Raw genomic sequence first — 25131 nt, forward strand, 5'->3', positions numbered from 1 at the left:
ATTTCCAATTAAAGAGGGTTCCTAACACGTGTAAACTGTGAGACCTGCCGTGCAAACTGTCGTCAGGGTCCCATCATACTCATCTTTGTGTTGCTTCACCTTAACACTGTTTCTTGCCTAAGGTGGGTGCCCCCAGTACGCTGCCTGGCTACCTGTGTGGATGGATCTGTGTGTAGTTGACCGCAAGAGAGCTTCGGGAAGCCTTCTTAGGCTAGATTTCCCCGTCCTTCCCTGGTGAAAGAGTCTTGATTTACCTGAAACCTTACCGTTTTCCAGTATAGATTTTACTTTTAAATTGTTTGTAAATGAGTCCTAATTCGGAAGAAGGAACCAGCTGATGACTGCATTGTGGCCAGATTTGCTTAAGTGTCTTGTGTCCATAGAGACAGTGAGCCTCCTCGGTGCATCGCTGTTAATTAGCTGTCAGTGACTGCAGCAGGCATCTAGACAGAGAGCCCCAAACAAACAGAAAACATCTCTCAATGACAGCATTCTGATACTCAAAAAATTGTCACCCACAGCTCCATATATTAGTTGTTTCATTTTGATACTTTATTTTCTAAATCCTTTTGTCTAAAGTAAACAGGGACTCTGTTTTCCAACTAATCTTCTCCAGAGATCTGAATTGCACTTTGCCAGCTTTTTTCAGTTTAGTATTGTTATTAAAACTTGTTTAAACAATTGTTGAATTCCAAGACAAAGAAAAAAGTCAGAAGAGGCACTTGTGGGGTTGGGGAAAGAATGCTGCATTGGAAGTGAGGAAAACGCCCTCACTGTTTCTGAATACCGTACTGACTTGTTCGAGTTACTTCACCTCTGCTGGCCTCGGTTTTGGTTGTTTATGGATCTGGTAAACGGAGGCAGAGTGATAATCCCAAAGGCTCTCCTAACTTTTCATTCTCTGTAAAATCACTGAAGATAATGAATTCAAAGATGACTCATTAAGAATCCACCCTAAACCCCACACTTAACTACTCAGTCGGGAGACCCATGGAATAAAGATGTGCTTCTGTTCTCAAGAAGCTCGGTCTTGGGAGCAGACGCAGTTACCAGTACAGTTCACATGCGAGGATACTGTCCCCAAATATAGCGTCACAGAGTGTGTGTGGGCTCCTCTCTCAAATGGCATTGTGCCTCCTCCTGGGGCATGAGAGAGGTCCAGTCTAGCGGACGGTATTTTACAAACTGTAAAGTACTGTGAATCTAGAAATATCGAGAGATCTTTTACAGCCTTAATTCTGATCTTACCTGTCCTGCTAAAACCTGCTCTTTCCAAAGTCACAAGAGACCTCACAGTTGCCCAGTCCAGTAATGTCTTTTATCTGTTTTGACGGCTCTGCCGTGGTTGGCACCGTGGACCTACCTTCTCATTTCAGCCCTCTGCTTCCTTAACTTCTGTGAAACTGAGCTCTCTCAACTCTTCTGTTTCTACAAGGGTGTGGCTGTCTCTGACTTCCCCACTCACTGTGTTGTGCAATGCCTTGCATGGACCGGAAGAAGAGAGTCCTTAACTCTGGCCCCGTGTCTCTGTTTGTGTCATTTGTGACCTGGCCAGAAATGCACAGAGCATTTAAAACATGGTTACTCCTCATGGTGTTCCTCTCATTCTCCTTTCTATTTATTATAGCTCACACTGTCCCAGTCAGCACACATTTTAAGTGCCTGCTGTGTGCAAGGCACATAGTAACTGACCACTTTCACATCTCTCACATAAACTCTGAGACCTTGCAGGACACTTTGACTACTTTTGCTTTTAAGGCTTCACATAATGATTTGATATATAGAAGGTATTTAATACTTTTTTTTTTATAAGGAGGGAGACAAACCTAAGGGTGATGCATATTACATCTGCATACTGTCTTCCTTTCCTAGAAAGCAACCAACAGATTAGAATATATTTTCCATTTAAAAAATATATACTCCTGGGGCACCTGGGTGACTCATTTGGTTGAGTGTCTGCTTTTAACTTGAGTCATGATCCCAGGGTCCTGGGATTGAGCCTTGCATCGGGCGTCCCTGCTCAGCAGGGAGTCGGCTTCTCCCTGGCATGCCCCCCAGCCACACTCATTCTCTCTCTCCCTCTCTCTCTCTCTCCCCCTCTCTCTCTCTCCCTCTCCCTCTCTCTCCCTCTCCCTCTCCCTCTCTCCCCCCCCATGAGATACCACTTCACACCTCCTAGGATGGCTACAATCAGACAGACAGGAACAATTACAAGTGTTGACACAGATATGGAAAGATAAAACACCTGTACATTGCTGGTGGGGACATCAAATGGTGCAGCCACTTTGGAACAGTCTGTCAGTTCCTCAGAATGTTAAACATGAAGGTATCACATGACCCAGCAGTTTCACTCCCAGGTGTAAACCCAGGAGAAATGAAAACACGCCAAAACAAAAACTCACACGTGGATTTTCATAGCGGCATTATTCCAAACTGCCAGAAAGTGAAAACAACACAAATGTCCATCATAAATAAATAAAATGTGGGTATCCCCACTCAGTGGAGGATTATTTGGTAGTAAAAGGAATGATGTACTGATACGTGCTCTGACATGGGAAAACCTTGAAAACCCTTTGCTAAGTAAAAGAAGGCAGTCACCAAAGACCACATAATGTGTGGTTCCATTTATGTGAAGTGTCTGGAGTAGGCAAGTCCATAGACACAGAAAGTCGACTCATGATTGCCCAGAACTGGGAAACGGAGGTTGGGGTGGGGCGTGAAGACTAGCAGATACAGTATCTTCTTGGCATGATGAAATGTTCTCAATTTAGACATTGGTTAATGGTTACACAGCTCTGCGAATATCCTAAACCATTGAATCATACCCTTTAGTTGGGTGAGTTTTAGAGTATATGAATTACATTTCATTGAAAATGTTAAAATGCCAAATTACACACACATGTGCGTACACACCCTCTCTCTCTCTCTCTCTCTCTCTCTCTCTCTCTCTCTCTCTCTCTCTCTCTCTCTCTCTCTCTCTCAGTGCCCTGTGGTATCCTGGTTTTGATCCTGGAACAGAAAAGAACATTAGTGGAAAGAGAAATGAAATCCAAATCCAGTCTAGAATTTAGTTAATAGTAATGTACCGATGTTGGTTTCTTCTATTGACGAATGTACCAGGGTTATGTAAGATGTTCCCATTGGAGACGCTGGTGAGGGAGAGGTATATAAGAACTATGTGCTTTCTTTGTAACTTTTCTGTCAACCTAAAGCTATGACAAAACAGAAGATTTGCCAAAAAGTAATTTGTAAAGAAAAATTGGGGAACTACAGAAAAGTTAAAATAGATACTGTTTATATTTATTCAAGCATAATCATTCAATGAAAAACTGAATCAGATTAAGGTTTTTCACGACATAGGTGGGATTCTATCAAGAGACTTTTGCCTTCCACTGTGTTTAAATGTTTTAATACTATTTAATATATACTAATTGTCAAAACTGTGATAGGTCTGAGATTTTACCCTACTTGCAGGCTCCCAAGTTAGCCTGACAGTTTCATGGGTGCTAGCTGAAGTCACAGGGCTCCTCGGTCCTGGGACAAATGAATTCATTAGTCATTGCACAAAAGGCACCATGAACATCATTTCCTTGTTGGTTCCTCTTGCTTTCCCAAGTTCCCCAAGGGCAGCACGGAGCAACCCAGGTGGATGCTTCGTCACAGCCAAGAAGCCCCACCCGTAGGAAACCTCAGTTTTTATAATGGGCGGTGAGCCTGCCTGATCTTTGCCCTTGACTGAGACATTATCTTTATTATGCTGGATAGTAAACAGACCTACCCTTTGCTTCGGAAAGAAACTATCTCTATTTTTCAAGGCTATTTGATACACAGACATTTTGGAAAAGATAGTGTAGAACAAAAGAACGATCAGGGCGTTTGCTCACAAGACCTGGGGAAGGTAGGAGAGACCCACGAAGAATGTTCCTCCAGCATGAACATGTTCTCACCACTGTTACTCAGAAATGAGTGTATTCAGTCAAAGAGATTTGATTTAGGGGCACCTGGGTGAGCTCAGCTGGTTAAGCCTCCAGCTCTTGATTTCGGCTCAGGTCATGATCTCTGGGTTATAAAATCGAGCCCCGTGTCGGGCTCCACACTCAGTGTGGAGTCGGCTTGAGATTTTCTCTCTCCCTCTGCCTCTGCCCCTACTCCCACTCATGCTCACTCCCTCTCTCTCAAATAAATTAATCTTTAAAAAAAAGATTTGATTTAATCTTAATTTCATTATTGTGGTTTTTTTATATTTTATTTTTAATATTTTAATTTCCATTGAAACAACACATTTTAAAGTAATATATATTATATATTATTAATATATTCACATTTTATATTATCTGTATATATTATATATTTTGCAAATTGTTTAACTTACTTTTTCTAAAATGCAAATGCCTAAAATGACATGCAAAGTATAGTCAGTTAGTCCCTTACATATTGAAGGCCGAGAATGTTAGTTTACTCACTGGCCATGGAATTGAGAAGGCGATGAAAAATATTCTAAGATAAGGAATTTTGGCAAAGCTTCCTAAAATTTTAATGAAACTGGAGGATTATAATGTTAAAGTGTTTGGGAGTTATAAAAACTAAAAACATATATTACACTTATATTTAGGGGATTTTTTTCAGCTCTATTGGAATATAATTTATATGCAATAAAAGCAATTTAAGTTCACAATTTGATGAGTTTTGACAAATGTTTAAATTGTGTAGTAACTTCTGCAATCATGGTAGGAATATCACCATCACCCCCAAAGTTCCCTCCTGTCCCCTTGCAGTCATTCTGTTCCTCCGGTTGAATCACTAATATGCTTGCTCACATTACTTTTGTCTTTTCTAAAATACCGTAAAAATGGAACCATACACTAGGTAATATTTTTTGTCTGGCTTTTTTTTTCTTTTAACATCATGATCTTGAGACTCATCTGTGTTGTTTGTATCAGTGGTTCATTCCTTCTTGTTGTAAGTCTGTTGCACTGTATGAATGTACCACTATTTGTTTATCCATTTACCTATTGACAGCAAATTGGGTTGTTTCTAGTTAGGGGCTATCATGAGTTAAGCTGCTATGAAAATTCCAGTAAAATTCTTTGTGCGAAGATACATTTGTTTTTCTTGGGTAAATACCCATCAGTGGGATTGTTGTGTTGTATTAAGTGTCTGTGACATCATAAGAAATTGCTAACCTGTTGTCTAAAGTGGCTGTACTCTTTTGCATTCTTCCGGTAATGTATCAGTGCTCAGTTGCTCCACATCTATGTCAACACTTGGTTTTATCAGTCTTTAGTTTTAACCATTCTGATATGAACCGTTAGCTCTTTGTGGTTTCAATTTGCTCTTTCCTGATGATTAATGATGTTGGATACCTTCTCCTGTGTTCTTTGCCAGTCATATATATTTGATGAAATAATTTCTCAAGTCTTGTGCCCATTTTAAAAGTGTGTTGTTTGTCTTATGGCATTTTAAGAGGTTTTTCATTGTTTATATTTTAATATTTATATATTTTAATAATTTATATTTTAATATAGTTTATATTACCAGTCCTTTAACAGATAGATCCTGTGTAAATATTTTCTCCCAGTCTGTGGTTTGCCTTTTCATTTTCCTAACCATGCATTTGAGGAGCAAAAAAATTTAATTTTGATGTGGTCGATTTTTTTCAGGTTTTTCATGTGTGCTGAGAAATCTTTGCCTGACCCAAGATCACAAAAAATATTTCCCTCTGTTTACTTCTAGAAGTTTTGTAGTTTTAACTTCAATATTTAGGTATATTTTTAGTTCATTTTTATAGTTGATAGAAGATTTGAGATTTGAAGGAGATTTGTTTTTTGTTTGCATGTGGACCTCCGCTTGTTGCAGGATTATTTGTTCAGAAGACTGTTCTTTTCCTGGTTGAATAACACTTGGTATCTATGTCAGATATCAATACACCATGTCTCTGAAGGTCTCTCGTGGATTCTCTCTTATTCCATTGATCTAAATGTTTGTCTTTGTGCCAGTACCACACTGGGTTGATGACTGTACCTTTTTATAGTAAATCTTAGAATCAAGTAGTGATCGTTTGGGGAGAATTCACAACTTAACAGGACTGAATTTTCTGGTGTATAAACATGATGTCTCTATTTAAGCATGCTTTAATTTTCCTCATCAGTGTTTTGTAGCTCTTAGAAGACAAGTCTTGCTCAGATTTTCTTAATTATTTTATATTTATTGATGCTATTGTAAATGGTATTACTTTTGTTTTTAGTTTTACATTTTAATTATTCACTGCTAATATGTAGAATTAGTGCTGCTTTTTTATATATTGACTTTGTATCTTGCAGCTTTGCTAAACTGATTTATTATAGCAGCATTTTTGTAGATTACTTAGGATTTTATACATAGGCAATCATGCTGTCTATGAATAAAGAAAGTTTTATTTCTTCCTTTCCAGACCTATGCATTTTATTTTTTTCTGCTTTACTGCATTGAAGAAACTCCTATACAGTGTTGAATAAAAGTGATGAGCGTGGACATTCTTGCCTTGTTCTTGATCTCAGAGTAAAAGCATTTAGTCTCTAGCCATTAAGTATAATGTTAACTGTAAGTGTTTTGTGTGTGTGTGTGTGTGTGCGTTTTTTTAGTAGATACTATTTATCAGGCTGAGGAACTTCATTTCTGTTTCCAGTGTTCTATAAGTTTTATCATGAATAGATGTTGATTTTTGCCCAGCACTTTCCTACATTTCTTGATAATCATTAATTTGTGGAGTTTTTGGTCTGTTAATTGATTTTTCAACATTCCTGGGATGGTCATAACACCTTGATCTTTCTGTGTTGCTGGATTCAGTATCTTAATTTTTGTTCAGGATTTTGCATCTGAGTTCCTGAGGGATATTGATTTATACTTTTCTTGTAATGTCTTTGTCTAGGTTTGGTGTCCGGGTGATGCTGGACTCATAAAAATGAGCTGTATGTTGTTCCTTCCTCTTCTGTGTAAGAGTTTGTGTAGAATTGGTATAATTTCTTCCTTAAATGTTTGGTAGCATGCACCACTGAAGCCTTCTTGGCCTGTAGATTTCCTTATAGGAAGGTTTTTAACTGAATTCAATGTCTTTAATAGAATAAGGGTATTCAGATTATCTTTATCTTCTTGAGCAGATTTGGTAGTTTGTGTCTTCCATGAAATGTTTCCGTTTAATCTAACTTGTTGAATCTGTTATGGTAATGTTGTTCATAATATCTCTTTGTTATCTTTCCAATGTCTGTAGGATCTGTAATAATGATTTATTTTAATTCCTGATACTTACAGTTTTTAACTTTCGTTCTTGGTCAGTGTGGGTGGAGTTTTACTGATATCATTTATCTATTCAGGGAATCAGCTTTTGGTTTCATTGATTTTCTCTCTCTCTCTCTTTTTTTTTTTTTTAAGACTTTCTTTGTCAGAGGGCGGGGGGGGGGGGGGGGGCAGGCAGAGGGAGAAGCGGGCTTCCTGCTGGGAGCCCGACGTGTGGGACTCAATCCCGGGATCCTGGGATCATGACCTGAGCCAAAGGCAGACACTAAACTGACTGAGCCACCCAGGCGTCCCCGATTTCATTTTTCTGTTTTCTATTTCATTGATATCTGTTCTTTGTTTTCTTTATTCTGTTTGCTTTGCGTTAGTCTGCCCTCTTTTCTGGTTTCTTAAGGTAGAAGCTTTGATCATTGATTTGAGACCTCTCTTTTCTAATATAGGCATTTAATGTTATAAATTTTGCTCTAAACACTGTTTTAGCATTTTTATATATGATGTTTGAATTTTTGAGTTTGAGATATTTTCTGATGTTTAACTAATTATACAATGATTCCTGAAGATTTCTTCTTTGATTCATGGATTTTTAAATAAGTTTTTGTTGTTTTGTTTTGTTTTTTAAATGTTTGTGGTTTTTCCAGGTAACTTCTTAGTTTTCTGATTTTAATACTGTTGTCAGAATGCATATGTAGTATGATTGTAATCCTCAAATTTGATACTACTTTTATGTCACTGGATATGGTCTGCTTTGGTGAATGTTCCATGTGTACTCGAAAAGAATGTGTATTCTGCTATTGTTGGGTGAATTGCTCTGTATGTGTTGGGTAGATCAAAGTGGTTGGTAATATTTTTCAAGTTTTCTGTCTGTCTACTTGTTTTATCAGTTAGGGGGAGAGGACTGTTGAAATCTCTCATGGTAATTTAAAAAATTACATTATTTTAAATTTAATGAAAGTAGATGGTTATGATGTTAATAAGATGACTGAGAGCTGTAAAGGCTAAATTTAAAAAAAAATATTTTAGGGGAATGTTTTCTTCTTAATATACATTAGATTCCCATAGACTTGTTTTCCATCACCAGTCCTGTTACTTACTGCCTCAGCAACCCTGCTGAGCTGATTCTTTGGATACAAGTAATACAAACTTCTTGTAGCTATTGTGGGTATTAAATTAATAATTAATTACATAGCATGCTTAATCTGATCCCAAGCCGACAGTAAGTCTTGAATCCATAGAAACTATTTTTGTATTTTTTTAAACTTTCAAATAAAGATATCAAATATGTATTGTAATCTTTGATGCATTGCATTTGTTAACTTTTTTTTTTTTATTTCACCCTTGGCCTGCACCAGATTTTCTCTTTGAATATCTTTTTCCTGTTGCTCTTATTGGAGCCTTAATTGAGCATAGCGTGCCTTGATTGTGTTGTGGAAACGATTCTTTCTTGTCATAGTTTTACTCACTTTACGATAGATAGGAGTGTTGGTACGTTAGATACACTTGCCGCAGCTATAAAATCATCCCACGTTACTTCGCTGTCTGAAAGGCAATCTGTTTTTCTTTTCTTTCAGATAAACCGAGAAAGCTGGTGTGCAATAAAGCCGTGCCCTGATACAGCATCTCTGTTGGCCCCCGCACAGAGCCCAGGTAAGCAGGGGTCTTCCAACTTCCAGTTGCTTGAATCACTGCGTCTCAAGTGTTCATTTTTTTGCACTGCAGCCCCCCTCTGATTACAGACCACTTTCAGAGATCTGTCCTTCCTTACCATGCCATGCAATAAGTCAGAAGAGAGGGTATGTGTGATTTGGGTTCGTAGGCATTTTGTCTCAACTGAGAATGGGTAGTGTCATATAATTAACCTAAATTTCAGGTTAGTAGTGATTCTTCACATGTGGCTTTCTGACTCATCACTTCTGTGAAGGCATCTGTGCTGTGCACATTCATGGGATCATGGTTTCTCAGTCTGGTAAAACTATAAATATTTGTTATTAAGACCTAAACCTGGGGCTCTCCATTTTGGCTGCACTTCAAAATTATCTGGGAATATACTGCTGCCTGGGTCCTGCTCCCAGAGGTTGTGATTTAATCGGGCCTGGGATGTGAGCTCGGCCTCAGAATCTTCGAAAGCTCCTTTGGTGACTCCACTGCACAGCCAGGATTGAGAACCAGAAACTTTGGAAGTATTGTCAGCCATTGAGCCTTGCCTTAAACACCCATGAGGTATCAGTAACAACAGCTGAGGGTCAGCTGCTAAGACCTGGCTTGTTAATGACACAGTGCGTGGCTAGTGGGTAGTTAAGATGCCCAACTTTTTACCCAGGTTTATCCACTAATTCACAGTGACGAGAGTTCCCTAACGTCTGTGCGCTCGGTTGTCATCCATCTCTCAAGGGCTTACTAGCTCTCCTCGGTGGGGGATGTTGCCTGAATGACACGGTGCTAACTGTAAGGCCCTGTGCCTGTTGTTGCGGCCTTCCTGTGAGTGCTGGTCATTTGTATCCTGGGCTCTTGAGTCGACTTGACTCAGCAACACCTCCGTTTACCTTACAGGTTTTACTGACCTGCTTGAGTGCTCACTGACTGGTCTTTATAGTAACACTGTAGCTGTGGCTGTCCTGCAGTAGTTTAAATGGAAAGGCAAACTGTCCAAACCCTGCATCTCCCAAGAGGTTTCCTGCTGACTCTCAGTTCTTCACTCCGAAAGAAGTGTTGGAGACAGATACGAAAAGTGGTCTTCCCTAGTTTTGTCTCACGTGGAGGATACTATGCTATAGTTGTGTTTAGGGTCTCTGCATGTTATAAGGTTGACCCTGTTTCCAGACTTAGCTGACCCTTATACACCAGCCAGCCCCCTAGAATCTTCTACTTAAAAGTACACTACTTAGTGTATCTTGGTCGCTTGAGCTGTTCAGGGTGTTTTCTGAAAATACAATTACGCCCAACCATCCAAGCAGTGAAACTGTCTGCCTTGTAAAGGTTAAATGTGGAAGTTTCTCCACATGCTGGAGTTTAATTTACTCATTTAAAGAAATGAATTTTAAACCCCTGAGCATTTTCCCCAGGACACCCTCTTGAATTTTGTTGACAACGCCTGCCTCCTACTCCAATCCCAAGCATAACGACTTTGGTGTTTTTAAAATGGGTCTTTTTAACTCTCCGTGTAATGGCATCCAAGATCTGGATTATGCTTTGGAGCTTCAGACCTGAGTTTTTGATTTTAGTAAATTTTTTGGTGAATTCTAGGCCCTTTGGATCTTGAAGGTTTCATTTATGTTATGAACACAGTTCAAGAGAGAGCAATAGTACAAAACCAAGTAAGATGACATGTTTTAAAATCACTTTGGATATTCATTATGGATAAATACAAATTTATATAAGTACAAATACATTATGATTAGCATGGTTCAGCAAATCTCAGTGGGCGCTGCTGGTAGTTTTTCCTATCTTTGCCTGCTGTAATTTGTTTGCATATATATAATTTTAGACCCAAATGACTAGAGAGCATCTTAAAATGACACGTTTTGCTAGCTTTTAAAGAAATTAATGTCTCAGGACACAAAAGTTTATAGGCAGATTTATGTATGAGTCATAAAACAGGACTGGCCCACATCAAGGTAATGTCCTTTCCAGATACTTGCACAGTATAGGTTAATAACAAAGCCTTAACTGCATTAGGTGTGTTTATCACACACCTGCTGTGTGTGAGGGGCAGAGTTCTGGTTACTATTTGCATAAAATTCTTTCTAACCGTCACTACAACTATTTCAGGGAGATACTAATCAGTCCCATTTCACTGGTGTGGAAGTGAAGGCTTAGGGCTTAAATGACTTCCTGCCTGGGATCTTTCTACTAAAAGTAGGCGGAGGGAGATTTAAGCTAGACAGGATCGACTCTAAAACCAGTCAGTGCTCATTGTTCTGACTCTAAAACCAGTCAGTGCTCATTGTTCTTGCTTCTACCTGCATGTGTTGCTCCACCTCATTCATTAGGAAGAGGGCAGGTAGGAAGGCCTGTAACACAAGGTGGGGATTAGCTTTGCCTTTAGGGTCCCCCCTCATTTGTGGGGTTTCATGATGGCTTATAGGTCTTTTTCTCCCCCTTGTTCCCTGTTTGCTTACTCTTTCCCCCCGCCCCACGCCCCCCCCAACTCAACAGTTAGGATTGTATCACACAGCAGAGTCTCCCCCCAGCTTGATTTGTGGTCCCTTGTAGTGCTGGCCCGGATTTATTTTCTGGGTGAACTGTTCCTACCAGGGCTGGATCTGGATCTTCCCTGTGAATTTTCCATTAGAGTGTCTTGAGTTGGTTTGTTTTCCAGTCTGGAATTGGGACGTGGTCTGTTTGCCTGCCAGCTGGACAGCCAGCAGCTCAGCATAGTTGCTGTGACAGCCCTTTCTTTTCTTGGCCAGCCCCCTGTTTTCCCCTCAGCCGTGAAGTAGAGTCTTTGATTTTTCCAAGTGGGGAAAGGGGGAGAAGTAGAAAGGTCACACCCACCGACTGCACCTGGGTTAGTACATACTCTGACCCTGGGTGTGGCGGGGGGAGTCCGGAATACCCATGGTCTCCAGTCTTTTGAAGGCAGGGCTATTCCCATTGAACGAAACACTCAGAAATAATTTGGACCAACCAAGACTGAAATGGACTAGGATCATTTTTTTTTTAATTGAAACATTTTCGGATTAATCTGTGGGCCCCTCCTCGCTCTCGGTGATATCCTTTGTGTACTTCTATGTTGAAATGGTCTCTTAATATGTCCGTTTCTGCTGTAAGGTTGCAAACTATTCCACGCGCATACACAGACTATCTCTTTTTACTTGGATAATCCCTAGCACCTAGTCAAATACCTAACTGACAGAAGAGGTAATTTTATGGACAGGCAATTCGTGACCCATATACCAGTGCAATGCTTCTTTGACCCTTCCTCTAAGATCCCCAGCTAATCCAGGGCAAATAATTTATTAATGATCAATAATTAGCTAATTCAGATATGAAGAAACTTCCTCTTCTCAACCCTCCACACGCGCGTGCGCGCACACACACACACACACACACACACACACACGATTATTGTCCAAACATAGACCCTGAGGATTTAGAGAGACATTGGGGGTTGTCTAATCTCTACTTCCCCTTCCGTGTATGCATCTTTTCTGAAACCTCTTGACAAAGTCACTCAGCCTTTGCTCCACCCCTTTTGGTGAAGTGACAGTGGTTACTTTATGAAACTCCCAACCCATTGCCCAGAAGCCTAGTTATAGCAAAGCTCTGTGGCTTCCACTCAGTGGGCTTTTAGTTCTTCCTCTGGAACAGTACAGAGCAAATCTGCAGCTGCCCTTAGACACATTTTCTTCAAGCTCCTGTGCAAGCCTCATGGCTCTCGAGTGTTTCCACTGTTGTAACCTCATCACCATGCGTGCATTTCTGTTTATCAGTGTTTTACTTAAATGTTACCCAGGGACAAACATCATCCTGTGGGTGCGGTCCAGCTGTCACGTAATGGCAGGACTGTCCCCATTTTGGACCTGGGTACACTATTAATAGAGTCTAAAACCATCGGTGTTTTTTGTTTTGCTATCACCTTGTATCGTCAGCTCCTCTTGAATCTGCTTTCAACCAAAACCTCCAGGGGAAGTTCTCATGAACTGCTAGGTAGCCAGCTGATCTGTTGTGTCCCTTGTCACTTAGTCTCACCTGAAGAGTTGATATATGTCTGTCTGTATCCCATATAAAAATGCTAACTGGAGTGGAAATGCTTCACTCTCCAGATTTCTTGAAGGAGGTTGATATCTACCTACTAATTGACTTTCTTTGGGCTCTTGGTTTTACTGCACACAAATTCTGTTGCTGCCAAGTCCTGTGTCCCTTTTGTTTACAGAATTAATAGAAAGTGAGTTAAATACCTTGCTAATTTCAATGTACTAAGTGTTTAGAATTCCTTGATGTACAGCATAACATTTCTGTCAAGGCCCCCTCTGTCTGATTTACCAGAGTCCCTATGCTAGTTATTGAACTGAAGACAGATTCTAGATGATATATTTTTCTTTAGTGTATTATTCCCCCAATGTCAGATCTGCTTAAGGTAGAAGTCAAACAATTATATTTGTTATTACTCAGTAGAACCCATAAGTGTGATACACTGATATTTTTATTAGATATGCTTCCCCTCCTTTTTTAATCCTAATATTTGGCTAGGTAATAAGTTTCCAGAAAGAACTGAAGTCTTAGAAATTTGGTCATAAACCCTATCTCATAGTTTCCTAATAAAGGACTTCTGATTTTAGTAGCAAAAGGAAATATTTTCTAACTCCCAAGAGGAAAAGATTACCACTTAAATGCCTACATATAGATGGAATTATGGTTCTGAATTACCATTTTATCTTTTTGTGCCTTTGGTTTACATGGCAAACTCATGGTGGTTCCACAGTAATGATCACCCTAGAATTGGAATACCAGAGTTAAAAGCTAGTAATCTGTGTCCTTTACAGCTGCTTAATACTGGAAGAGGGGGGAGGCTAGTTGGTTGACTTACAAGGTGAATTGCTGGACTGAAAAGAAAGTAAATTTTTTTTTTTTACGTATTGGTTGAATACATTTTCTTTTTCAGACTGTGAGAACTTCCTGGATGTTGGACTGGGCAGAGAATGTGCCTCAAAACAAGGTGTCCTCAAAAGAGAGTCCGGCAGTGACTCTGACCTCTTTCACTCACCCAGCGAAGAAGTGGACAGCATTGTCTTCCCCAAGGTACTGTCCGCCTCAGTATGTACCTCCTGCTAGCCATGGTGGGCATCTCTCAGTGATCCTAGAGAACACTACATCCTCCCTTTCGGAGAAGGGAGCTCCGGGGCTCTGGGGCTTAGATAAGGGCATCGGCCACTTGATCTTCAGTAGAGTTGTGGCTGGTTACAAGCAGGTTTTGAAGCCTGAAGAAATGGGAGTTCCTTTGGTGTGAATTAAATCAGATGAAGGTGAATACTTTTCAGTGGGCAGGAAAGGACCGCAGCTCAGACTGTAACACGTCATGTGTATAAACTAACCATAGAGTCATTTCTGATTAATGTGTTTAGGCCTGAAGCTCGCTGCTCAGCTTGGTGATGTCACCCCTCCTCATCTAGCCTGCTTAATTGGAACTTTCTAGATCTCTGCTGTGGAACCCAGACTGTCTTCTCCCCAGTGAAAAGCCAAGCCCATGCACATGAGTCACCATATGTCTTCATATAATTTGAGGCTCTCTAAGGGGTCGGGGGTTGGGGGTGGTTTGCTTGCTTTTGCTTACGTTTGTATCTAGTTGCAGCGAGTTCTGTTTTGTCTCCTGAGAAGAATAGCGGGCTTTGCCACACCAGGATCAGCAAGTGGTACTCAGTCACACGCCACAGGTGCTTGTCTTAATCACGAGGGGGTGAAGGGGCAGAAACACAGCAGCTGTGAGGACGCCTTTATGAAGGCTTCAGGATGACCCTGGAGAAGTGATAAAAGGGCAGTTGGGTAGTGGGTGATGCAGTTCTCCAAGACCCTGTGAGGATGCTGTCCCATAAGTTACAGGAGAGGCTTGGCGTCCTGGGATTCTGGGCTAGAACATAGTTAAAGCCTCTGTGAATGTACCCCTCAAACACTTTATTTCCGTTTTTGTCCAGTGGCTCTCATGCGCCCATTTGGCCTTCCCTAATCTTCTTTTCCACCGTGGTCCCTTTCCCTGTGCTCACTGTCTTCCAGAGGTCCTTGGAAAAATTTACAGAACTTCAGGATTCCCGTCATTGTTACTTGCAGCGAATTGATTCAGTGGGTTCTGTAAAGTAAAAAATCTGCACACTGGGAAGGTCTGTCTGTCTCTGAGGTTATCTAGGAAGAGGGAAACCATGATTTTTTTTTTTTTTTTTAAATAATAGAATTTGGGTAATTTCTACTGTGACTTTGAGGTTTTCATTGTAAGGACTTCTGAACCGTCCCCCACCCCCAAGGAGAATGCCATTCTGAAGGGGCATGTCTCTCAGAATATTTTACTTGTGTCTCAGATAAACAGATAATCTCTCTTAGTTCCAGCTTTAAAATTGAATCACTGACAGTCACTGAAACCAGGTCATGGATACATGGGGATTTGTTAAACATTTATGTGTGTTTGAAATTTTTCATAGTCAAAAGTTGTTTTGAAATTGCAGAGTCTTCATTAAGAAAGACTTGCTTGCTCCCTCCTAGGTGCATGACAGCTTGTCCCTGGATGCTGGCGTCTGCAGAATGGGAGTGATTTCTGGTCACTAAACTGAGTGATTTTCCTAGCTAAAGAGAATTTGAATTTCCTGAGTTTTGCCTCCTTACTCAAACTGCCAAAAATATTTAGGAGATTGTTCATACGAATGGCTGGTGCTAGATTTGGCAGTTTTTTCAGGATGACTAGACAGAATTGTTAAGAGTTGAAGCATACTCCCCAAATCAACTTTTACCTACATGTCATACCTGAGTGGCTCAGAAAATCCAGAAATGGTGGACGCACTGTCATCTCTCCGTGCACACACGAGGATGTCGCATGGCCTGGGGCGAGATCTGGAGGGTTCTTCCTCTTGGTTATTTCCACTTTCCCAAAGTTGGGTTGTGACCCGGAGAGGTTTTGCAATAAAAGTTTTCTCTGGCATTCATAAAGCCAACCAAGGGTTTGCATATGAAAGGAAAAGGGGGGAGAGAGAGAGAGGGAGACAGGCTAATGCTTAACAAAGTGGTTACTATACACTCGACACCGAACTGAATTTTTTATAATATATGTGTTCTCCTTTCATGCTCCGGACAGCCCTGCGAGGTGGGTGGTTTTATCCTCATTAAACTCCTGAGGGAGAGCAGGCTCTGATTGGTAGACAGGTGTATTCCAAATTACTCAGCTGGTACGTCACAGTCTTGAGATTGTACGTAGGCCTGACTCTCCAGTCTGTTCCCTGTTACTTTGCTCTCGATCTCCAGACACCTGCTTTAATCGCCAGTGATTTTATACAGAAGCAGGGTGCTGGCAGATGGGCCATCAGCAGCGTCCCTCACCGTCTGCCTCCGTGGATAGCCACACAGTGTGTGTGTTGTGAAACATCACCCTGTCCCGGAGTGCCTCATGCTCTCCCGTCTCTAAAATATCCTCTCTGGGCAAGCCATCACAACATTCTTTCCTGTGAACCACGAGTGGTGCGTTAGGTCACTTCCTACAGCCGTGTGGGTGACTCTGGCCTCACAGAGGTCTCCTGAGCAGCCTGCAGTGTTGGTCACAAACTCTTCACCTTACCCTTCTATTTCCATTCACCTGCCTTCTGGTAAACATGACTCGGGTGAGAGGACCTTCCTGATTACCCTCTGAATATTTGCTTGTTCTAAGGTCTTATTCTCCATAGATCAACAGCATAAAATTTAGATTTTTTTTTAAGATTTCATTTATTTATTAGAGAGAAAGCACAGTGGGGCAGAGAGGGAGAGGGGGAAGCAGACTCCCCACTGAGCAGGGAGCCTTATGCGGGGCTCGATCTCAGGATCCCGAGATCATGATCTGAGGCTAAGGCAGACTCTTAACCAACTGAGCCACCCAGGCGCCCCTAGATTATGTTTTTAAAGTAGGAAGAAATCCTGGTATTTTTCTTGGCACCAGCAAAGAAAGAGTGACCATAAAATAGATAATCTCAGCCACCCTGTTATCCAAAAGGTTCATTGAAGTCCACGAAAATACTGATAGTCAACTGTCTCTTTTCCCAAAGAGAATTAGATAAAGTAAAACGCTCACACCTTGTTTTTTCTCCAGTTCGTAAAATGTATCCACAACTAAGAAAATCAGAGTAATTCCCCTAAGATGCTAAGCCTTAAGGGAGCATCCTTTCCTTCCTATGCTATAGTTTGCTCTCAAGTACTTGATCACCAAGCCAGATAGTTTTTAGGCTTTCAGGGATAAAAATAATTATACTTACAGTATCCATATTAGAAAAACTGTTATCATTTATGCACAAGTATTGAAAATTACTGTAATTTCAGAACTGTGAAACAGTTTGCTATCACATGCTTAATTAAGATTCTTAGATTAATTATCGCATGTAAATGGATTAAACAGTTGGCACATACTAGGTGTTTAAAATGTGAGTTGTTATTTTCCAAGGCACATAGCAGAGTGCCTTGTGTATCATAGACAACAATTTATAAATATTTAATAAGTTATTAGAAACTGAAGGACCAGTATTTTGGCAATATCAAACATTCCTTCAGGGGTAGTAATAAGATAGACAGTGTGTAGTTTTTGTATTTATGTATACATATGTTGCATATGTATACATATACTATGCATATGTATACGTAACTGCATAGTACCCATCTAGTGTAACTCTTGGTTAAGAGAGCCAGTCAGGCATTTCCCCCCAACATTTTATTGAGAAAATGCTGGAACATCCGGGGGGGTTGGAAGAGCTGTGCCATGAATACCCACCACCTGGATTCTACCATTAACTTCTTATACTTGCTTTGCTACACACCTGGACATCTGTCCTTCCTTTTTCTACTTACCAGTCCACCTAATTTCTTTGATGCATTTCTGAACAAGTTACAGATAACAACCCACTTTTACCCCTAAATACTTAGAATTCAGTATGTGTTAATAGAGTTGTTTTCTGTTTGTTATAAAATCTACACACAGTGAAATGCGCAGTGTGAAGGCTACCATTCAGTGACTTTTCCCTCAGCTTTACTGAGTTATAATTGACAAAGATTGTACATATTTGAAGTGTACAAGAGGATGTTTTGATAGACATACATTGTGAAATGCTTACCACAATCAGGCCAAAGTTATCTATCACCTCACAGATTTACCTTTTTGTGTGGGTGGTAAGAACACTTGAGATTTACTTTCCTAGCAGATTTCAAGTATACCGTACATTATTATTAGTAATCGTGGTCACATGCTGTACATTAGGTCTTCAGAATTTATTCGTCTCTTAACAGAGCTTGTTCCCTTTGACTAACATCCCTATTTCCCCCACCCTCCGGGGAAGCCCTGTTCTACTCCCTGTTACTATGAGTTGCCGTTTCTGGTTTCCATGTAGAAGTGAGAGCATGTAAAGGTTTTCTGTCTGGCTTATTTCACTTAGCATGATGCCCTCGGGGTCCATCCATGTTGTTGCAAATGGCAGGGTTTCCTTCTTTTTTTAACTCTGAGTAATATTTTCTTTACCTGTTCAGCTGTCCGTGAACACTTAAGATGTTTCCGTGTGTCGGCTACTGTGAGTAATGCTGCTGTGAACATGGGAGTGCAGATACCACTTCAGGACGGTGTCTTTATTTCCTCTGGATATATACCTAGAAGTGGGATATTGCTAGATTATATAAAACAGTTCTAGTTTTAATTTTTTAAGGAACCTACATACTGTTTTCCGTAATAGCTGCAACTCAGCAACTTTTAACAAATGGTTCATCTTTGTTACCCAAACCCCCATATGGATCAGACTATTACCTTCACTTTGGGAAGTTTCCTTATGCCCCTTCTCAGTCTGTCTCCTCTCCAAGCCCTTGGAGGCAACAACTGTTCTAGTTTCTTTCCCATCACAGGTTCGTTCTCTTTTTTTCAGAGCCTCATACAAATGGAATATAAATATTATTTCTTTCAGGTAGATGAAGGGAACGGATAGATCATATGGCAGGTATCGGTTTGGTCTTATAAAAAAAAAAATCGCCAGACCTTTCTCCAAAGTGGTTGTATCATTTTACATTCTCACCAGCAATGTATGAGAGTTTTGGTTGCTCCATGTTCTTATCAACATGTATAATTGTTTTGTTTTGTTTTAACTTTAGCATTTCTGGTGTGCAGGTAGCGGTAGCTCATTATCATTTTGATTTACATTTCCTTGACAACCAGCGATAATGCTAAACACATTTTCATGTGTTTATTGGCCACTTGCATATCTTCCTTTGTGGAGTATCTGTTCATGTTTCTTGCCCGTTAAAAAAAAAAAAATTGGAGTGTTTGGCTTTTTGTTGTTGAGAAGTAGGAATTGTTGTATATGGTATCCTGGATACCAGTCCTTTGTTAGATTTGTGTTTTGCAAATATTTTCTTGCAGTACATGGCTTCCCTGTTTGCGTTCATAAATGTGTCTTGATGTACTGAATGTTCAGAATTTTGGTGGAGTGTAATTCATCCATTTTTTATGAACTGTTGCTACCTGTGTCCTGTTCCTGATTTGTCTGCCCCCAGTCAAGATGTTTTCTTTTAGGACATCTATAATTTGGGCTTTTACATGTAGGATTGGTGTCCATCTTAATTTTTTAGAACATTTTTATCACAGCTCTGTCATATATAATAATAGGACCGAGTCCTAGCTGTACTTAGAATCATCTGGAGAGCTTTAAGAAGAAAAAGAATCTGGCCCTTATTCCCAGACCAGTTAAGTTAGAATCTTACTATGTAACCTCACTGGACCTCAGTGGTCTCGTATATAAAATGAGAATAAGAATACCTACTAAATCAAATATTGAAAGAACAAATACATCTAAATCACTTAGTGCAGAGCCCCCATGTGGCGCGAGTATCCAGTAAATAATCATTACTCACATTTATGGAATGAATAGTCCGTTGCATGTATATCTAAGTATGAATCATAGTTTCCCGAACTTTATATAGACAGCAGCATCATTTAATTTAGCCTTTCTCATTAACTTTTATTTATATCATTATTTTGTAATTTCAATTTTCCTAGTTTATTTCACCTTAAATTAAGCAAAACAGTATCCTTGGGTCAGTGCCCCTGGAGTCCGAGCTGTCCGGCAGGGGCTGGTGCACAAGCCTTTGTATTGCTCACTGGGCCTGCTTTTTGCAGGCTTTCTCTTTGACTCCTAGAGATTTTTGCGAGCCTGATCACCGTTTGCAGATTTTCAAGATGGCATAAACTGTAAGGAAAAAGAAGCTGTTGGTAGAGATGGTAGTTTATGTGTATGTGTCCATCCTCCCATATGCAGGAGGAAAACCAGTCAGGACAGCTCAAGGGAGGAAGGGCTCGTGTGTCAGTCTCAGGTCTAGACTCAGCCGTCTGTCTCCCAGTATGCTTGCTTTCTCGCAAACAAGCACAACTCCCAGCCACCCCTCCTCACCTGTGTCTGCCTTTCTGTGTCTCTTTTCCTTCTCTGCCCTAACCCACTCCCAGTACTGCATCTTAAGGGAAAAGAAAAACAAAAAACTTGTATGTAGCAGAGAATTGTGTTCTGGTCATCTGCTTTTAAGACTAAGGAAATAAAAACCATATTTTTTTTTCTTAAATATGCACGTGTATATATTGCTTAAATATATTCAATGACTTTCAGGAATTTGGGCTATTACTCATGATTGTCTGGAGGAACAGTGCCAGGGGATCAGTTTAACTAGTACATTTGATTTACATAGAGTCAAAACCAAGTTTTTAAAAATGTGCTAGTTAATTTAATCCCATGGCACCTTTTCTCCAATCAGGACTAATATGCGAAGTCTCTGAAAGTCATTTAATCAGCAGACATTTTAAGAGAGAAGACCTCTCCAAAGAAAGACCAACATACAACTCAAAAACTGTTAAGAATAAATAGTTTCAAATATTAGGCGTGGAACATTCTATTATGTGACAGAAGCCATAACTTTCCCCCCTTCTGATGTATAAATGGAAAAACAGCATCCCCAAACCTGGTACTTTCTGTGAGGAGGGGGCAGAATGGTGGAAGTAACGGTTCTCGTATCTCTTATTTGGCAGATATCCCTAAGAACTTAAGCGCTAATAAATTCAGGGACTGGAAAAGAATCCTGGGGAAAAAAATTCAAAGGCTTAAAAAACCTACTTGTTCCCTCTATTCGTGATTAAAATAGACAGTACCTTGCAACAGCCTTATATTAAGGCCTAGCCTTTTTACTTAAAGGTCATCTTCTAGTTGAGGAAGTGGCTTATCCATAGGCAGATACCTAGCTGCAGAAAGACGAGGACCATATTCCGGGTTTAATTTTTGGTTATGTCGCTGATGCTTTCTCTTCTGCCAGGGGAGCATAAAGACTTGGTGAAGCCGGGAAACTCTTCGGAGAACGCATAAGTCTCTGGAAAACGTAATTTAGAGCCTTCTTTAGATTCAATCCAGCATTTAAAGAAAAACCACTGGTCTCGATATTTAGAAGTGAAGACTGATCTCAGTTATTGAGTTTGTCCTGTTTTTGCCTTTTTCAAGTAATAACCACAAGCTCATAATAGTTGAAAGGTACAATAACAATACATTGTGAACTTCGTTCTTACCAGGAGCACAAGACTAAAGAACTCACGCAATTACTGTGAAAACTCCCTGGTTATTTAATTTTTAGGGGGTGTGTTTTGTTTAGTTTATGAGTTAAAAGTACACACTAAGACGTGTCCTGGGACACACCAGGATCAACACTGCATTGCGGATGTATGCTAGACAGATTTCTCGTTTTTTTAAAATGTGTACAAACAGGCCACCAACAATTTTCCCATCTCGTTTTAATGTCTTACAAAAGGGTGGATGCTTGTTTAAGTCTCAGATTAGTAAAGTACCAGAGAGATAGCAGGTGGTCTTTCAAGGCAGTGTCCTTGCAAGGCCACTTAGGTGCCAAATCGAAAAGAACGACCTGTTCTGTCATCTGCGCGTCATTTCCTAATCGGGAAGCATGAGCTTATGAGAATATATGATAAATGGCTAAATGGAAACTTGAACTCATTTTCGTTTCCTTTGAAGCCTTGATTGTGTGTTTGACAATGGGCCCGTCACACATTTTGCTTTTTCATGCCCCTTCTGTTTGTCCCCTGGTACTGTTCTGAGAATTAAAGGTTGAGCAGCTTGGGGGTGAGTATATAGTTTCCGAGGGTTGCTGTCACCAATTACCACAAATTTGGTGGTGTGAAACGACAAAAATTTATTTTTCACGGTTTTGGATGCAGGAGGTCCTACAATCAATGGATCAGAGGGGCTGCTTTCCCTCAGGAGGTTCGCAGGAAGAATCTCGTCCCTGCTCCTGTCCCAGCCTCTGCTACTTGCTGGCACTCCTTGGCCAGCCCAGGGCTGTAGACCCATCATCCCAAGCTCTGCCTCCCCGCATATCTCCCCCTGTCTCTTCTCTTCTCCTAAGGATACAACTCCTTTGGATTTAGGGGCCACCCTACTGTTGTATAATCTCATCTTAACTAACTACGTTTGAGGAGAACACAGTGAGAAAGCCAAGACATCCTGAAGGTTGATATTTGTGATCATCTACATCGTTCCTGTCTCTGGAGAGCAGCCCCATGATAGAATGCTTTAGGATGCACAGGTTAATCCTCACTCACTTAAAAAGAACTGTCAATGATTTTATTTTAAAATAATACCTGCCCTATTTTAGAATCTACTTGGTTAAAGCATCGTTTTATTTTACAGTGTGGCCCAGTGAAGGGAACACAGGACCTTGAGATCTTGTCCTTGCAGAGGCGCTTTTTTTTTTTTTTTTTAGATTTTTTATTCATTTAAGAGAGAGCAAAAGCACGAGCACAGGGGAGGAGCAGACTCCCTGCTGAGCAAGGAGTCTGATGACATGGGGCTTGATACGGGGCTCGATGACACAGGGCTCAGCTCGATCCCAGGACCCCGGGATCAGGACCTGAGCCAAAGGCAGATGCTTAACCAACGGAGCCACCCAGGCCGCGCCTCCAGAGTTTTTTTTAAAGATGATGAGGGGAACAGAACAGGGCAGTTTTAGTTGAAATCAGCCTGAGTTCACTTCTTGCTCCCGCTGCTCACTGCCTATGTACTGGGAGGGCCTGGAGAGCCATTCCAGGTCCTGGTGACCCCCACATCTCCCTCTTAGTCTCATCCCTCACGCATCATTTCAAGAGCAATTAACCGAGGAAACCCGGATGCCACAGAGTTGGGGGGGGGGGTACTCCAAGAGCTGGCAGAGATTCAGCCCAAAAATTGTAGAGAATGCTTTTGAAGTGTTAATGTAAACATTTGAAAATACTCTCCTTATTGAATAGGTCTTATTTTCTATTCCAAAGCTTAAAAGGCTCATTAGTTCTCATAATTTTTAAAATCTTTCTCAAAGAACTCTAAATTTCTTCACTCTTAATTAAAACTTTGAGTAGACTGGGTAATTAGGAAAATACTGTGAAGAAGGAAAAATAAACCACAGAATGCCTTTCTCTAGTCCCTGCTCCCTCTCCTAGAAGAACACAGTAAAATAAAGATGTTAAGATAGTGCAGTGCCCAAATCTGAGAATGTGATCATGCATCTTCTAGACACTTCTACTTACCTTCTGGATAAATTCATCTTTTGAGTGTCAGGATGCTCATCTTTCCCTCACCTGTCAAAGTATGAGCTCTGGTGTATGTAGCAAACAGAGAATGTCAGGCTACTTGGGATCAAAACTGTACTATTTCTCTTAGGCTCCCGAGGTTGGCCAGAGAAGGAACATCATCACTTACTCAAGACTCCATTGCCAGGACTGATTATGTTATGTGTGATTTAGCTTGATGACACTGCCAATCCTCAGTGAGAAATGAGAAAAAGGAATAGATTTCTTCCACATAGGCATTTATGGCCAGAATGTGGGCATTTGTGGCAGATTTTAGGTAGGGTCATAAGCTATTCTGCATTTTTTTCAGTTACAGACTTGCTTTGGGAATATTAAATTCAGAACAACATTATGGCAGCCAAGCAGACAACCTGGTTTTTAGTTAAAGCTTGGGGGAAAAATTAAACCTAATAGTAAATGAATTTACAGAGTTTTCATATAGAAACCCCAATACATAAGGGTTCTCTTCGTTTCAGCTGGTGGTATTGGCCTGTGGAGCTGACCTGAACCCGGGTTAGATGTTTTTCCCCTGTAAGAAAGGAGGGGTCTGTGTACCGCTAATAAGAGGGTCAAGGGAACACAGACCTAGACCATACCTTCATCGGGGACAACTTGGATCCAACTGTGACCATGCTTCAAAAAAGGAAACACCCTGTTTGATGCCACTTGTGATCTTGCCCATCCTACCCACTATGAAGCCACTCCTGGGTCGGGACTAAGGAGGCCTTGCCATTTCCAACTGTGTGTGTTCTCTCTCCATGACAGCCCGAGGAAGAGCCGCTGGTCTGTGATATCACCGGATCCAGTTCCTCCACCGACGACACCGCTTCCTTGGATCGACATTCTTCTCACGGCAGTGATGTTTCCCTCCCCCAGATTTCAAATTTGAACAGGTCCAGAGATCAGCAGTGTCTTGACAGCTTCTACAGCCATGGTGTGGGAGCTGAGGGCCGAGAGAGCGAGGGTGAAGCTGCCGGCTCAGGTGAGATGGAGGAGGAGGAGATGGACAGCATCACCGAGGTGCCCTCGAACTGCTCCGTGCTGAGGAGCTCTATGCGCTCCCTGTCCCCTTTCCGGAGGCACAGCTGGGGTCCTGGGAAGAACGCGGCCAGTGATGCCGAAATGAACCAGCGCAGGTGAGGTGGACCCGGCGGGGCCGTTGGTTTCATTTCTCGGTGTCTGCTTGCTTTTGATTCTGTGATTTGGTGTTACCATGGTAAAAGAATTTAGGAGACACCGCGGTACAGAGGAAAGCAGATGGGCTTTGGAATCAGGAAAACCTGTGTTCAAACCCCAGCTCTGTAACTCACTATGTAGATAAGCTTGGGCAAGTTACTTGATCCCTCTGGGCTTTAATTTTCTCATCTGTAAAATACCTGCCTTTCAGAATATTTGTGATAATAAATATTGCAAGTGAAATAGGTCTATTACATGGTGGGGGTTTAATAAGTGCCAACAGTCGTTCAGGCCATATCTGTTAATAAAATTCATAGACTAAAAAGTTGTGGAGGGAATAGAGTCCTGTCAAGCTTGAATTAAAAACTAAACACGAAATCTTGGTCTCAACACCATCTGTT

At 40.9% G+C, this 25131-nt stretch overlaps 1 protein-coding gene across 17 annotated transcripts in view; it reads left to right on the forward strand.

Moving 5' to 3' along the window:
• AKAP13 (A-kinase anchoring protein 13) overlaps window positions 1-25131 on the forward strand; it is a 323215-nt gene that overhangs the window by 217234 nt on the left and 80850 nt on the right. For all 17 annotated transcript variants that reach the window (XM_027570071.2, XM_027570075.2, XM_027570077.2 and 14 more), the window contains 3 exons: window positions 8841-8916; window positions 13874-14010; window positions 24320-24690. In XM_027570071.2, coding sequence (XP_027425872.1) covers window positions 8841-8916; window positions 13874-14010; window positions 24320-24690 — 584 coding nt within the window. The remainder of the gene's footprint in view (window positions 1-8840; window positions 8917-13873; window positions 14011-24319; window positions 24691-25131) is intronic.

The sequence above is a fragment of the Zalophus californianus genome, chromosome 6 (assembly GCF_009762305.2).
Source record: "Zalophus californianus isolate mZalCal1 chromosome 6, mZalCal1.pri.v2, whole genome shotgun sequence".
NCBI classification, from domain to species: domain Eukaryota; kingdom Metazoa; phylum Chordata; class Mammalia; order Carnivora; family Otariidae; genus Zalophus; species Zalophus californianus.